General features: G+C 54.6%; 1 protein-coding gene across 9 annotated transcripts in view; it reads left to right on the top strand.

The window, feature by feature from the left end:
- Window positions 1-14,000, top strand: part of WNK2 (WNK lysine deficient protein kinase 2) — a 121,185-nt gene that overhangs the window by 30,871 nt on the left and 76,314 nt on the right. For all 9 annotated transcript variants that reach the window (XM_079109053.1, XM_079109054.1, XM_079109055.1 and 6 more), the window contains exons 3-4: window positions 8,588-8,760; window positions 9,942-10,162. In XM_079109053.1, coding sequence (XP_078965179.1) covers window positions 8,588-8,760; window positions 9,942-10,162 — 394 coding nt within the window. The remainder of the gene's footprint in view (window positions 1-8,587; window positions 8,761-9,941; window positions 10,163-14,000) is intronic.

The following is a 14,000-nucleotide window of genomic DNA, read 5'->3' on the forward strand; positions in this document are numbered from 1 at the left end:
TGCCGCTGCAGCCAGCTCCGACCTGCCCTCCATGGTGACTCTCAGGCCTGCCTGCACGACTGAGTCCCGGGAGGAGAGTTGAGCCAGAGGCTCTCTGCTCTCAGGCATGCCCCAGAACCTTCTCTGACCACCAAGAGGCCTGGGGTGCAGGCTGCCATCTTCCTGTTTCACAGATAGAGAGCTGGCCTTCAAGCTGGGGTTTCACCCTTGGCCTCCCAGATCCTTAGTGCCCTTCATGTTTGTCCACTGGGCCCAAGGCCAAGCACAGGACAGCTCAGGGTGGAGAGGGGCCCAGGTCAGGCCCGCTGTGCCAGCTGCAGTGCTTGGTGACTCCGTGGGTCTGTGTGGCCAGACACATCTCACATATCTCGAGGAGACCTTGGGCCTTTCCTGATTCTTGGGGAGAGCGGGACACTGATGCCATAGACGATGGAGCTGATGACCCACCACCCAAGCCCCAGTTGCTAATGGCAGCATTGTGAAGGCTGGGTAGATGGCTGGGTGGTGCTGAGGCACAGACTGGCCCGTAGGGAGCTGGGGCTGGTTGGTAGAGCTGGCGCTGCTCTTGGGTGGCCTGGGGTGTCCGTGGGAAAGTTCGTGCCTGCCGTTATGTTGCTGTGCTGTCCAACATCGGGTCCAGGAGGCTTACAGTCCCATCAGCCACACCCCATCACACCTGGGCCTCGGGAGAGCTGACCTGTCTGTGCCCCCACTCTCTGTCATTCCTATGATGTCCCCATCCCTGCTGCAGGTGACAGCTTGCTGGCTCCCCACATTGGCCCTGTCAGTGCCTGGTATGTTGTTTTCCATGGGGGAGGTGGTCTCCTGTAGAGAATGGGGGGGTCCCCACAGATGGCCGGCCTACAAACTGAGCTGCCAGGCCAGACTACAGACCCCACCGTGCATGCTCAGTAATGCCGAGGAGGCCCTGCGGGTGGCCGGCTGGTGCTGTGGAGCATGGGGGTGAAGGATGAAGCCTCCGGGCCTCACCTTGCGGGCGGGCGTGTGGGGAGCCCGTGCTGTGCTCTGGCAGACTCCCTCCACCAGCTCCCAAGTGCACAGGTTCTCAGAGTCAGCGAATGTACACCAGGGTGGGCCCCCACTGCTGGGCCCTGGCTCTCTCCAAGATGATTAAAATTCACCCCTGGATGTCTGAGGTAATTGGGAAAAAGCTTGTATGGCTGGGTAGAGCACATGTTTTCCGTGAAATTTGTTCTCTTTGTTTTGGTGCATTGCTAATTGGTAATGGTTGCTCAAACAAAAAAAAAAAAAAAAAAAAAAAAAAAAATCTTTGGCCCTCAGAGTCTTTAGGATCACAGGAAATTAAAAAAAAACAGCTGTATTCTAGAAAGTGCCAATTCATGGCAGAGAGGTGTGGTAGGCCATCAGAAAAGACCAAGGAAAAGCCGTATCCCGTTATCTGTTCTGCAGGAGTGGAAATATGAATCTGGGCTGGAGTTGGTGGTGATTCTGCTCACGTGTCTATGAGATGGCTGACAGAGGTGGCATTTGTGTTCTGTGAAAAACATTCCAAAGAACATTTAAAAAGTCAACGTGGCCAAATGCTGGAAATGGAGAGGGACCTTGATCAAGCCACTCCTGATGTCCAAACCTCTGGCCTTACTGCTTACCTGAACAGTTTAAAATAAGTAAGCCAGAATGAGTTAATGCTTTTGATGTTGCCTTTTAAAATTAATATAGACGATTTACTCTATGGCACCATCTCCTTTCCTGTGTGTAGCTGCCTGGGGCCTCTGTGTCTGTGTGGTGTCTGTGGTGTGTGTGTGTGTGTGTTTGTGTGTGTGTGTGTGTGTGTGTGTGTGTGTGTGGTGGGGGCTGGGGGTGGCCTTTGAGAGCGAGGCTTCAAGTCACCTGACACCTCCATCTCCTCCCTCCACCCCTCCCTCCCCTTTGAAAGAAACAGTATTATTTACAGGGGGAGAGAGGGGCTGGACATTCAAGTTCAGGTTTCTGCCTCAGAGGACAATAAACTTCTGGGCACTTTTGACAAAGAAGACTGAGTTTTGGAAAGGCCCAGCTGGCGACTTGCTGCTGAGCCCCTTGTCCTCAGCCTGTGCTCATGGAGGACTCGGCGGCTGGTGGAGTTGGCAGCCTGATGGGGATGCACTCTGTCCTCTGACTGTGGCTCCCCAGGGCCACGTCCATGTCAGCCACTTGTACCTGGGAGTGGCGGGGCGTGCCTTCAGTTAGATAACAGGCCCTTTTTGAGAAATAGCTTGGACCAGCTGCAGTGCTTAGGATGGAGGTGAAGAGGGAATGGGTTTTACCCTGTGGCCTAGGGGGAGCAGGCCCACGAGCGCTTAGCTGCCTCCTTCACAGGCTGTGCTGGTGCCCGCTGTGGACAGCTGGCCTTGAGGAGCACCATGACGTCTCCACGGAGCCACTCAAGCCCAAGGCCTGCCTGATGCCCGGTTCCTGTCCCTGACCCTATTGTAAGACACCAAGTCATGCCCGCACTCAAATCTGCCCGGAGGCCGCCTCCTGAGCTCCGGGTGGGGTGGGAGCTGCCTGCCATGAGGGCTTCTCCTGGGGGCCGGCCGCCCTGGCTGGCGCTCCCCCATCCTTTCACCCTGTTTTGGCACAGCCCCTAATTACATGTTCATTTGTTTTCTCGTCTGTTGCCTGCGGTCTCCTGAGGTTCCCTCACGGCCAGACGCCAACCAGGAGCAACTCCCTCCCCTGGCGACACCCAGCCCGACACCTCCAGACCCCACAGGGCAGTGAGCAGCCTGCAAGCCTCCAGCTGGGATGGACCTGGGGATCTGGGAGGGGCGGGGTGGCCCTGTCCACCAGGAAGGCGTGGGGCTGGCAGGGACACTGGAGTAGTGGGGCAGCCCCAGGAGGTGAGGGGGATGGAAGAGGCACATGTATCCGTTGCAGACCTGAGCCTCCTGTCCCAGGTGTCTGCTGTCCCTGGGGGTGTTGGAATTTGTGTGTGTGAGCACCGAGTGACGTGAGGAAGGTGAGTCCTTGGAGAGGCCGGAGTTTTTTTTTTAATTTTAATTTTTTAGTTGTCTGTGGGCCTTTGTTTTATTTATTTATTCATATGTGGTGTTGAGAATCGAACCCAGTGCCTCACCCATGCCAGGCAAGCACTCCACCACTGAGCCACAACCCCAGCCCCAGAGGCCTGAGTTCTTTCAGTGGCCTGGGGACCCCACAGTCCCTCCCACCCTGTGCAACTCTGCATCTGGGTCAGTTCTCCACAGAGGACAGTTCTGGACAAGACCCCCAGGGCTCTTTTGTTTGGGCATAAGTCCACAAGGAGACTCCTGACAAGGGTGGTGGCCTTGCTGAGGGATTGTACTTTGCTTGAGGGACTTGGTGCCCTCAACAGTTCTGCTTCTCAGACTTGGGCCCCAGGCTGTGCTGCATGCTACTTCCGCCTATGGGGCTGCCTACTTCAGCTACTGCCCACAGGGATATTTTGGCCATGCTGCGACCTTGAGGTGTTGTCGGAAGGGGCCAGAGAGGAGCCTCTGATCCTCTTGGTCAACACAATAAACATCCCGAGGTGTGTCCCAGGTGGCCCTGGGGTGCTGGACAGGCCCATCAGGACCTGGGCTGTCTTTTGCCTTGGCCATCTGACTCAAGCTGAGTGGCTCCTGCCCAGCTTGGAGGCTGCTGTCCTGCTTCTGTGCAAGACCACCGGCTGTGGCCTCAGAATGTTGCTACTGCTTACCACCTGAGGGGTTTTCACCACCAGAGCTGTGTGGACGCAGTGGGAAGGACATGGGGCCCAGTGATCTTACCTCCCATCTGGGGTGTGAACTGTGTGTAGCCCCATTGCGTGAGGGCCAGGAGCCCAGCCCTCAGCACCCAGACCTTTAAGAGCAGTGAGACTCTGATAGGATATGGAAATCTGGGAGAGACCAGGTGTTTTCTTCCTGACCTTGCTTGTTGACCTTGAGCCCTCCTAGTAGATTACTTAATGAATTCATTCCATTCATGGATACATTGTATCACTAACTGGGTTGGTTCTGCTGTCAGGGAGTTGCCAATCTAATGGGGCTGACCGGCCTATGAACCAACATGTGAAGGTAACTTGGACAAGCTCTGTGAGGGACAAAAGACCATGCTCAGAGGACACCCCAGCTGACCTTTAAGTGACCGAGCAGCATGTCACCTTGGGAAAAACAGCCTAGTGGCATAGAAGATACAATGAGGTCCTCCCACTTCCCAGCCCTTCCTAAGGCACCGTGGCTAATAATTTCTGACTTTCGTGTCTTTCATTTTATCAAATTTACTTGGACCTGACAAAAAAATTGAGGACTGTAGCAGTGAGAGTGTAGCTCAGTGGCGTGTGCAGGTCCTGTGTTTCATCCCCAGGACTGAGGAAAAAGACTGTAGCCTAGGCAGGGTACTTTCCTCTGCCTCTAATTTTTGTTGTTATGTTGTTCACAGAATGAATGTTTTGCTTAGAAGTCACAAGGAAATGTTTCAAATGTTGCTGTTGATTGACGCTGTAAAATACTGGCAAAAATAATTTATGTTGTGAATGATGTCTCAAGTCTGCGACCAGGCCCACAGGAAGGGACTTGGACATGGGAGGTGGTTGCCTTGGGAAGATGTCTTAGTCAGCTTTTTTGCTGCTCTGACCAAAGGACAAGAACAATTTGAGAGGAGGAAAAGTTTATTTGGGGCCTCATGGTTTCAGAAATCTCAGTCCACAGATGACTGGTTCCATTCCTCATGGCCTGGGGTGAAGTGGGACATCATGGCAGAAGAATGTGGTGGAGGAAAGCAGCTGAGGACATGGTTCCAGGAGGGAAAGTGACACACACACACATACAGAGAGACAGAGACAGAGAGACAGAGACAGAGAGACACAGAGAGAGACACAGGGAGAGAGAGACAGAGACAGAGAGACACAGGGAGAGTCAGAGAGAGAGACACACACAGAGAGACAGAGAGTCAGAGAGAGAGAGAAAGAGAGAGAGAGAGACAGAGTGCTATACCCTCTCCAGACCCCCAATGACCCACCTCCTCCAACCATACCCCACCTGCCTTCAGTTACCACTCAGTTAATCCCTATCAGAGGATTAATTCACTGATTAGGTTAAGTCTCTCTTAACCCAGTCATTTCACCTCTAAATCTTTTCGTATTATCTCACACATGAGCTTTCAGGGGACACCTCATCCAAACCATAACAAGGCTTCCTGAGCAAGCTGACTCAGCTGCGGGCCCATCTTCTTCCTGCTTCCTTCATCCTCGAGACCCACAGGTCAGCTTGGCCGCATCCTTTCTGCTGCATTAAGATGTGTTTTGTGCAAGTTATTCCAGGTGCTTGATTTGCTTGGGACATGTGAGAAGTAAAGTTTTGAGTTCCTGCATGTCTGAAAATGAGTCTTTTTTTTTGATACTGGGGATTGAACCCAGAGGCACTTAACCACTGAGCCACATATTTTATCTAGAGACAGGGTCTTGATAAATTTCTTAGGGCCTTGCTAAATAGCTGAGGCTGGCTTTGAGCCTGTGATCCTTCTGCCTCAGCCTCTTGAGCTGCTGGGATTACAGGCGTGCGCCACTGAAGATGAGTTTTGATGGCCTGGCTAGATGTGTATGTGGCTGGGTATAGAATTCCAAGTCGGCACTTGGAGGATGCTGTTCCTGTCACCTGCACCCAGTGTCACCAATGAGACTCACTGTCAGGCTGGGCTGTTGCAGAGAGAACTTGCTCTCAGACCTCAGGATTCTGAAATTTCACTGGAACGGGTCCAGAAGTGGGTCATTTTTCATTTATTCTGATCTGACCTCAGCACGCCCTTTTATCCTTTTTTTTTTTTTTTTCCCTTCCAGTTTGGAGAAATACTATTCTGCTATTTATACTTCATGTCTGTTCTCAGAACTCCTGTTACAAAGTTGTTGAACTTCCAGGCCATTCCTTTGTATCTCTTAATGTTTCCCCTCTCATTTTCTTTCTTTTACTTTTCTCCTTTGATCTTTGAATATTTTCATCTTTTTTTTAAACATTTGAAAAGTTGAAGTGCAATTTACATGTAGTGAAACACACAAATCTTAAATATGCACATTGACGATCTTTGACAAAGGCACACGCGTGCGTAGCCCACATCCTCTGCTATAATGTGGAACATTTCCTCGCTCCCTATGTTCTCTGGGAACTGGCTTCTACCCACCCAGAGGCAATAGGTGGCAAATCCCCTTGCCTTGGTTCTGTCTCTTCCAGACTCTTACATCCAAATGGGACCATACTGGAAGTGGTCTTGGGTCTGGCTTCTCATCGAGCTTGATGCTCTCACCCATGGTGTTGTGAGAATCAGGAATTTTCCCCTTTTGTTGCTGAGTCACATTCCCATGGTGATGGGCATACCGTGGGTCAGCTCACAGGCACTTGGCCACAGATGTTTTGGCTGCTTCCAGGTGAGGATGTGGTGAACGCAGCTGCTGTGAACATCCTTGTGTCTGTCTTTGTGGACTCGTTTCTCTCCATGGGCTCTGGGGGAGGGGAAGGGCTGGCCACAGCAAGTGTAAACCGCCCAAGGGCCTCTCCCAGCGGCCTCATGTGAGGAGGGGTCCGTTGTCCCGACTGCTTAGGAGCTGGAATAATCAGTCTTTACATCTGGCCCCTCTGGGTAGGTGTGAAGTGGCATTTCAGTGTGGTTTTAATTGGCGCTTTCCCGGTGACTAAAGATGCTCAGCACCCTTAATGTACCACTGCGGCTTCCGCATCTTCTTTGGTGAAGTATCTGTTAGTGTTTTGTTCTGTTATTGTTACAGAAGTTCTTTATATATGGGGTCCCAGTCCTTTGCTAGATACATGTATTGAGACTAGTTTCTCCATTTTGTGGCTTGGCTTTTATTTTCTTAGATAAATAATCATTTTAATGAGTGGAGCACGGTTTCCATTTTATTATCTAAAGATTAACTTTTTGTACTTAATGATTCATTGGATAATGGAATATCTTATTTTTAAAACCTTGAGTTTTTTTTTTTTTTTAATTTGCAAGAACTCTCTCTTGATTGTTCCTTTTTAAATAGAATCTTGCTCTTCGGTATGCATGTCAACTTCTTGGGTTGTTGTGGGAACATTAATTAGTGTTGCCCTTGGTCCCCGAATTATTTGTTTTTCTGGGTTTGGCCGTGTTGATGGTTCCCTTGACCGTTTGGCTCTGTTGGTGATGGTTGCTGTCTCATCTCAATGATGAGCGGAGGGACCCTTTAGGGCTTATGTTGTTGCGGGGTGGGGTCTGGCAGGGTCATTAAAAGGTGCAGCCACCATCTGGGACACAATTCCTTAACAAGATGACTCTTACCACGACCTTACAAATCACCTCTCCTCCCATACCGAGGTCCAGCTTGGTGTTCTTGGAGGCCCTCTGGACGGATTCCAGGGGCTTGGTTTGTGTTTCCATTCAGCTCTGATCTCTCCCGCCATCTATCCAAATCCTCCTGCTTCCCGTCTCCCTGGAGTTCCTGGGAACCTCTCTGTCCTGTGCTTATTGTGTGTATGGTTGCCATCTGAAAACTTGAGTCTTTTTTCTTGCTTTCTCCCGGCTCCTGGGTGGGAGGAGGCAGACATTGCCTTGGGGCCTCTTGGACCAGGCCCAGGAGGTGAAGCTGGGTTCCTGGAGGTGAGAAGGTCTGAGTGTGCTTGCAAATGAAAATGTGGGGAGACAGGGTTGGAAGCACCCAGAAGCCTCAAGTCCATGCGTCTTTCCGTTTATTCTGAGGGCTTAGTGGTAAGAATCCGCTGAAGAATTTTGGGAAGGGCCAGATCCATAGGGGACAGTGAGGCAGTAGAGTAGGTGGAGGGATGGGGGAGGGGATGGGAGCCGGGCAGGCGGTGCCCGGGGGGTGGAGTGGGGCTCAGGGCTGGAGTCCTGCCCTTGGGCTGTGGGCAAAGCTTTTGGGTGGGGGACGCCCAGCTTGCCCACCTTTGAAGGGCCCTTTGGGCAATGGTGGCATTTGCTTGCTGTTCCCTGTTTTAATTTTGAGGCTTGTGGATTAGTTCTGCTGGACTGGCCAGGCAGAGTGGCCAGCCGCCAGGGGAGACGAGCTGCCCTCTCCTGCCCCAGAGGGCCCCCCCTGCTGGCTCTGCTGTCAGGCCTTTTTCTTCCTCACCTCGGCTCTGGTCTCTGGCACTTGTCAGTGTCTCTTCTGGTCCAGTCTCCTGAGTCTCGAGCACTTCCTGTGAGCTGTGTATACATGAGGAGCAAACTGATGATTCCTTCTCCTAACAAACACTCAGGAAGTAAATGATGACTGAGGGAACGAAGGCCTCTGAAGTGTTTTTATGGAAAAAGCCCGTGAGCTTGGCAGTGGGGGTTGTGAAGCGTCTCTGGCTTCCCTGCACTTCTTTCTCTGGAGGTCCCTGTGCAGAGACTGTGTCCAGGGTTGTGGGGCCTGAAGTGTCAGTGGCCTGCTTGTGGGTAGAGAGGAAGATCTGGTTCTGCAGGGGTTGTGGCCGGGACGTGCTGTGCCTCCGAGGCCTCGGCCCAGTCCCCACCTCCTCCTGCACCCCTGTCCCCTGCACCTGCTCCCTCCATGATGAGCTGCGGGCCAGGTCCATGGGCTGCCACCTGGTGTGTCTGTGTTTCCCTCTAGGACCGGAAGCTCACCAAGCTGGAGCGGCAGCGGTTCAAGGAGGAGGCGGAGATGCTGAAGGGCCTGCAGCACCCCAACATCGTGCGCTTCTATGACTTCTGGGAGTCCAGCGCCAAGGGCAAGCGGTGCATTGTGCTGGTGACCGAGCTGATGACCTCGGGGACGCTGAAGACGTGAGTGCAGCCTGCTCAGGGGCTGGGGTGGTCTGGTTGTGAGCCAGAGTCACGACTGGAGGGTGATAGAGACCCTGGACTGCCTGGGGCTGTCCTGGCTGGTTTCCCGGTCTAGCCTCTTGCGTCTTGGGTGTCCTTTGTGGGTGATACGTCTCTGTCCTCTGGGCAGTGGGAAGCAAATCCAAGGTACCCAACAGTTCCTCCAACATTTGGCTCCCTCTGGCTTCTTATGACAGATGGGACCTGTCCCCAGGACATGACTGGAAGAGTGAAGTGAAATGGTTCATTGCCTGCCCTGTTGGGGGTCTTATTGTGACCTAGGCCCTGTTCCTGCCTGCTAGCCATCCGGCACAGTTTGGTGGCTCCGAGTATACAGGAAAGGCTTTGCAACAGACTGGACGGTGTAGGCAGGGGCTTTGCAGAGGGTCTGCTGCTCTTAGGATGTGGGTTGGAGCAGGTATCAAGCACCCAAGAGAGGAAGGTGAGGGGTCAGGAACTTAGTGGCCAGGGATGGCTGTGCCAACTGGTTGCTCCTCCCTGCAGCCCTGCCCTGCACTATGGGCACAGGGGACCTTTCCTCCATAGCCTGGGTTCACGTGAATTGTTTTGACACTGTGGTCTCAGACAGGTCCTTAGTGTCCCTCCGCCATGGACAGTTTCTTTCACAGGTGAAGGCATGGCAAGGGAAGAGCCATTTACCAGCCTTATCTGCTGCTGTCTTCTAGGGACATCTTAGAGCAGGTCACACAGGTGGGAAGTTGCAGGGAGACCTGGAAGTTGACCTCTGGCCCCAGTGGTTCCTCTCACCCCAACCCTCACCCTGAGCATCCACTGGCTAGGACCCTGACCTGTTGTGGTCACTTCTAAGTTGACCTTGGCACCATTCAGGGTGAGAGCAGGATTGTGCTTGGCAGGGGCTTTGGTAGCAAGGTCTCTAATTGCAAGGAGCAAGTGAAGGGCCACAGTCCTGGTCTGGCCACCTCTGCTCAGGGCCTGGCTCTGGCTGTGTAATCCTGGCCAGAAGCAGAACTGCCTGGCCTTCCTCTGTCACCCTACACTGGTCACAAGTGGTCACCAAGTACAAATGGACGGGCTTTGAGACAGGCTGGGCGGCACTAGGTGAGGCTTTGCAGAGGGGCCTCTGCTCGGGCGCAGCCTGGTGAGCCCTGCCCTCATCCCAGGTACCTGAAGCGATTCAAGGTGATGAAGCCCAAGGTGCTGCGCAGCTGGTGCCGGCAGATCCTGAAGGGCTTGCTGTTCCTACACACGAGGACACCACCCATCATCCACCGCGACCTGAAGTGTGACAATATCTTCATCACTGGGCCGACTGGGTCTGTAAAGATTGGTGACTTGGGCCTGGCCACCCTCAAAAGAGCGTCATTCGCCAAAAGTGTGATAGGTAAGCCCATTTCTCCCCCCAGGCCCTAGGAGCCCATGGGGACGGGGCAGCATTTGAGTGGCCATGGTGTCTGCTTTTGTCTGGTCACCTTGGACTTGTACAGGAGGCCCAGTAGGAGGCTTCCAGGCATGGGGCCTCAGGCTGGGTGTCAGAGCTGTCCACCCAGACTCGGGTGGCCCAGGCAGGAGACCTGCCTGGTAGGGAACACACTGCCCACTCCAGCTGGACATGCTGGCTCTTATCCCCCATCTCCACCCTGTCCGGACTCGGGGCTGGGCTGGTCTCTGCAGTAACTCCCTGGCTGTGTTAGGTAACAGCTCTGAGCATCCGACAGGGGTGGTGGGCCAGGTGCCAGCTTCCTGTGGTATGTGTGGGTGTTGTGGTCACTTGAGAGAAGGGAAGGGACCCCACCACAGAGGAACTAGGGAGCTTGTGGCAAATGATGCTGGGCAGGTCTCAGCCAGTGGGGAAGGGGTAACCCAGGCTGTGGGGGTGGGGGGTTCACTCCATGCTCTGTGTTCACCCTGGTGATCCTGACTCTGTGGTGCTAACAGTTCACCAGACCCCAGGAAGGTCTTCATGGACCTTGGAAAGAGTGTGCTTGGGGGGCTGCAGGAGCTTCTCCTCATGGGAGTCAGGATGTCCAGAAGGCACCTGCGTGCAGGGCCTCGGTTTTGCTCCAGAAGCCCGGGGAGACTGGGAGAGTGAACTAGGTCTGTGTTCATGGAGCCTAGCATGCCCTTCCTGCAGGAGGGCTGACCACACAGCAGGACAGTGAGTGGTTGCTCTCTGGGCTTAGTGAGTTCATGCTTTTCCTGCACATTTGGGAATAGAACGTGGCTTATTTGGGGAAAATGAAGCCCTTGACAATCTCTAGGAATTGCTTTTGTTGGAGTAGTGTGTTTGGAATGTGACACCAGGGGCAGACACACTGCCTAGGCGGTGGCCCTTTGGGCACAAGGTCTCTGGAGGCCCAGGAGAGCTGAGTGGTAGGAAGCAGAGACTGACACAGATCTCAGCTTCTCTGTTCGGGAATTGGGTGATACAGGGGAGGATCTGTTTTCCGTCCTGGAGGGGGCAAGCACTGGGACCTCTGGGTAGTTTCTAGGCAGGTTTGACAATTTTAGTCTTGGAAGTGACTCCTGGTCTCAGACCCTGGGCTGTGAGGGGGCAGGAGACTACTCTTGATGACTTGCCTCAGAGGTAAACTTTTGGGACAAAGTACGTCCTACTGGAGGAAGCTGGGGCGCCAGCGGGTCCTGGGCTTCCGCTGACCCAAGAGCTCGTTGCTCTCTTGGGAATGGTTTCACATTGCCAGTTTGGATGGCGTGAAGCAGTTGAGAAGGAGGCTGGGTGTCTCTGGCAGGCACAGTGATGCCCTGTGCCCCACAGTGGCACAATGCTGCAGCATATATCCCTTGTCACCCCCGCTTCTGCTCAGCTGGACTAGAAGGGCTGGGACCAACAGCGTCCTTGGCTGCTTCTGCTCATGGAGAACGAGGTTCCATTAGTAGGACTTCCCTGGTTGCTGGGTGGAGAGGACTGTCCTCAGCAAGGGGCCAACAGCTGCGTAAGGGGCTGCGGGCAGGTGGGGACTCCCAGTCCTGTGAATGGCATCTCTGCCCCGGGTCTATTATAGGGTCCCCCTGCCTGTGAGTGGTGTCAGCTCAGGCAGCCCACCAATGTGCCTGCACCAGCGGCAAATGGGCCAAGCCCTCCTGGAGTCTGGCATCCTGTTGGGAGGACAGCCTCAGGCCACAGGCCCCCTCTTCTCAGGAGGCCCGCCACTAGTTTGTGTGTCCAGAACACTGATGGGGGCAGTTGGTGCTGTGGACCTGGTTCTGCCCTGGCCATCAGGGTTCCCGGCAGGCCTAGGTTTGTCCTTAGCTGTGGCACGTGTCGGCAGGTGAGGGGTCTGTGGTCCTCTGGCTGCTCTAGGAGAGCTTATGGTTTCAGGGAGGCATTGCCCTCACTCCTGAGTGCCACCCTCAACACCATTACCCTTCTGTTCTGTCACCCTGGTCTCCGTCTGACTTCGTGTGCTGTGAGCCAGATGTCACCAACGGGGTTTGATTGCAGGGGGTCTCGCACCTCACCATGTGTGTGTTGTTGGTTTGTATGTGCTGGACCAGGCCGGGTGGGGGTGCAGGGATGCAGTCCTGTCTCAGGGTGTCTACCCCTGAGTAGGTGGCCATGTGGGGTGCAGAGCCCTGTGGCTGCCGAGGTGCCTGACTTACCTGTTGAGCTTCCTGGAGGCAGTGATGATGGAACCAAGCCCGGAGAGAGTGAGCTGAGGAGGAGGCTGAGAACTGAGGATGGTTATTCTAGAAAGAGCCGAGTGTAGGCCTGGATGGCTAATGTGCCAGGTAGGGGTGGGAGAGGGCTGTTGGGCACCTTGTGGCCACTACAGATAAGCACTTAGGGGTGCCAGGCTGTCAGGACCCCCAGCGAGTGTCTCCCATTGTCCATCTTGCTGGGAGAGAGGGAGGTAGGTTCTGCTTGTCCAGTGGGAAGATGGGCGAGGCCCAATTATGTTCGTTTGATTTTGTTTTAACATAAACCATGAGGACACTGGGGCTACGGATTAGGGCTTCGTTCTCCATAGCGGAGGCAGATCCTAGCGCAGGGTGGTAAGGCTGGAGTGGGTCCTTCCTTGCCTCATTTCTGCCAGGCCCAGCACGGCCGCCTCACAGCCACGGAGCCGCAGCCACTACTCTGTTCAAAAGCAGAAGAAAGGCTGTGGGCCATCCCTTTGCCTGCCTTCTGCAGGAGGGAGCAGGGAGGGGGCTGCTCCAGGCAGGGTCTCCAGTGCCTGGTCCCACGGCCACAGTTGGGTTCGGGGAGGGGAGATGACACCTGAAGTCTTCACTGGATGCAAAGCCTCAATTGAAGGGCCCTGGGGGTGTGGAAGGTGTGTAAGGGGTCTGTGGGCATGGGCCCCTTGTGAGTGGCCCTGCTGCTGATGGCGAAGCACAAAGCAGGACAGTGAGTGGGACTGTGCACGGGACACACATGTGTGTGAGCACACATGCCCGTGCACATACATGCTGTTTCTAAAATTTGGTTTAAATGGCTGCCGTGTGGGAGAAAGGAAAAGAGTTGAGTGTACCAGTGTCCAAGTGTGTCTATCAGGCAGCGTCGGGGTCCACAGCTAGGTCCAGCCCCTCCCCCACCCCCACAGCCCATTCCCTGGAGCCAGGCCATCGGGCCTTGGGGTGTTCCGTTGAAGAACGTGGGGCTCGACTCTTTTGGATCTCAAAGGAGACCAAGGACCATGCTGCCTTCTTGGAGGCCCTGGTGCTGTGGGGTCCCCAAGGTGTCAGGGTGTGGCCAGCGCATCTCCTGGCTTTCTTCCAGCAGCCCTGGCAACAAGGCTCCCCTCACGCTCCTCCCCGTGGTCCTGTGGTAGAGGTGGCCAGGCCGAGGCCTTGGGATCCGCCCCCTGAGCCTTTTGGCCGGCTCCTGCAGCAGGAAAGGGCCTGGTTGTGGTTTTTCTCTGCCACCTCTGTGTGTTGCCCCACACAGCCCCTGGCAGCTGGTGTCACGGGGCTCTGTTAGTGTGGATGGCCTTGTGGGCAGTTGAAGTGGCCCCATAGAGCAGGCCCTTCCTTCCTGCATTGTGGGGCTTCCTGCTGAGTTAGCCGCCACATCTCCTGAGTGCTAGTTGCACCGCGGTGGGCCTCAGGGACTGAGATGGTCCAGGCCCAGGCGATAGGTGAGAGCCCCTCAATCTGCAGGGGAGGGAGGGGCCTGAGAGCAGGTGTTCACATTGTCACCAGCCCGGGCTCTGAGCCAGCGCTCAGGCCACTGCTGTCTGTGACGGCCCTGCTGTGGCTTT

Source organism: Sciurus vulgaris, assembly GCF_902686455.1.
Source record: "Sciurus vulgaris genome assembly, chromosome: 13".
Classification (NCBI taxonomy): domain Eukaryota; kingdom Metazoa; phylum Chordata; class Mammalia; order Rodentia; family Sciuridae; genus Sciurus; species Sciurus vulgaris.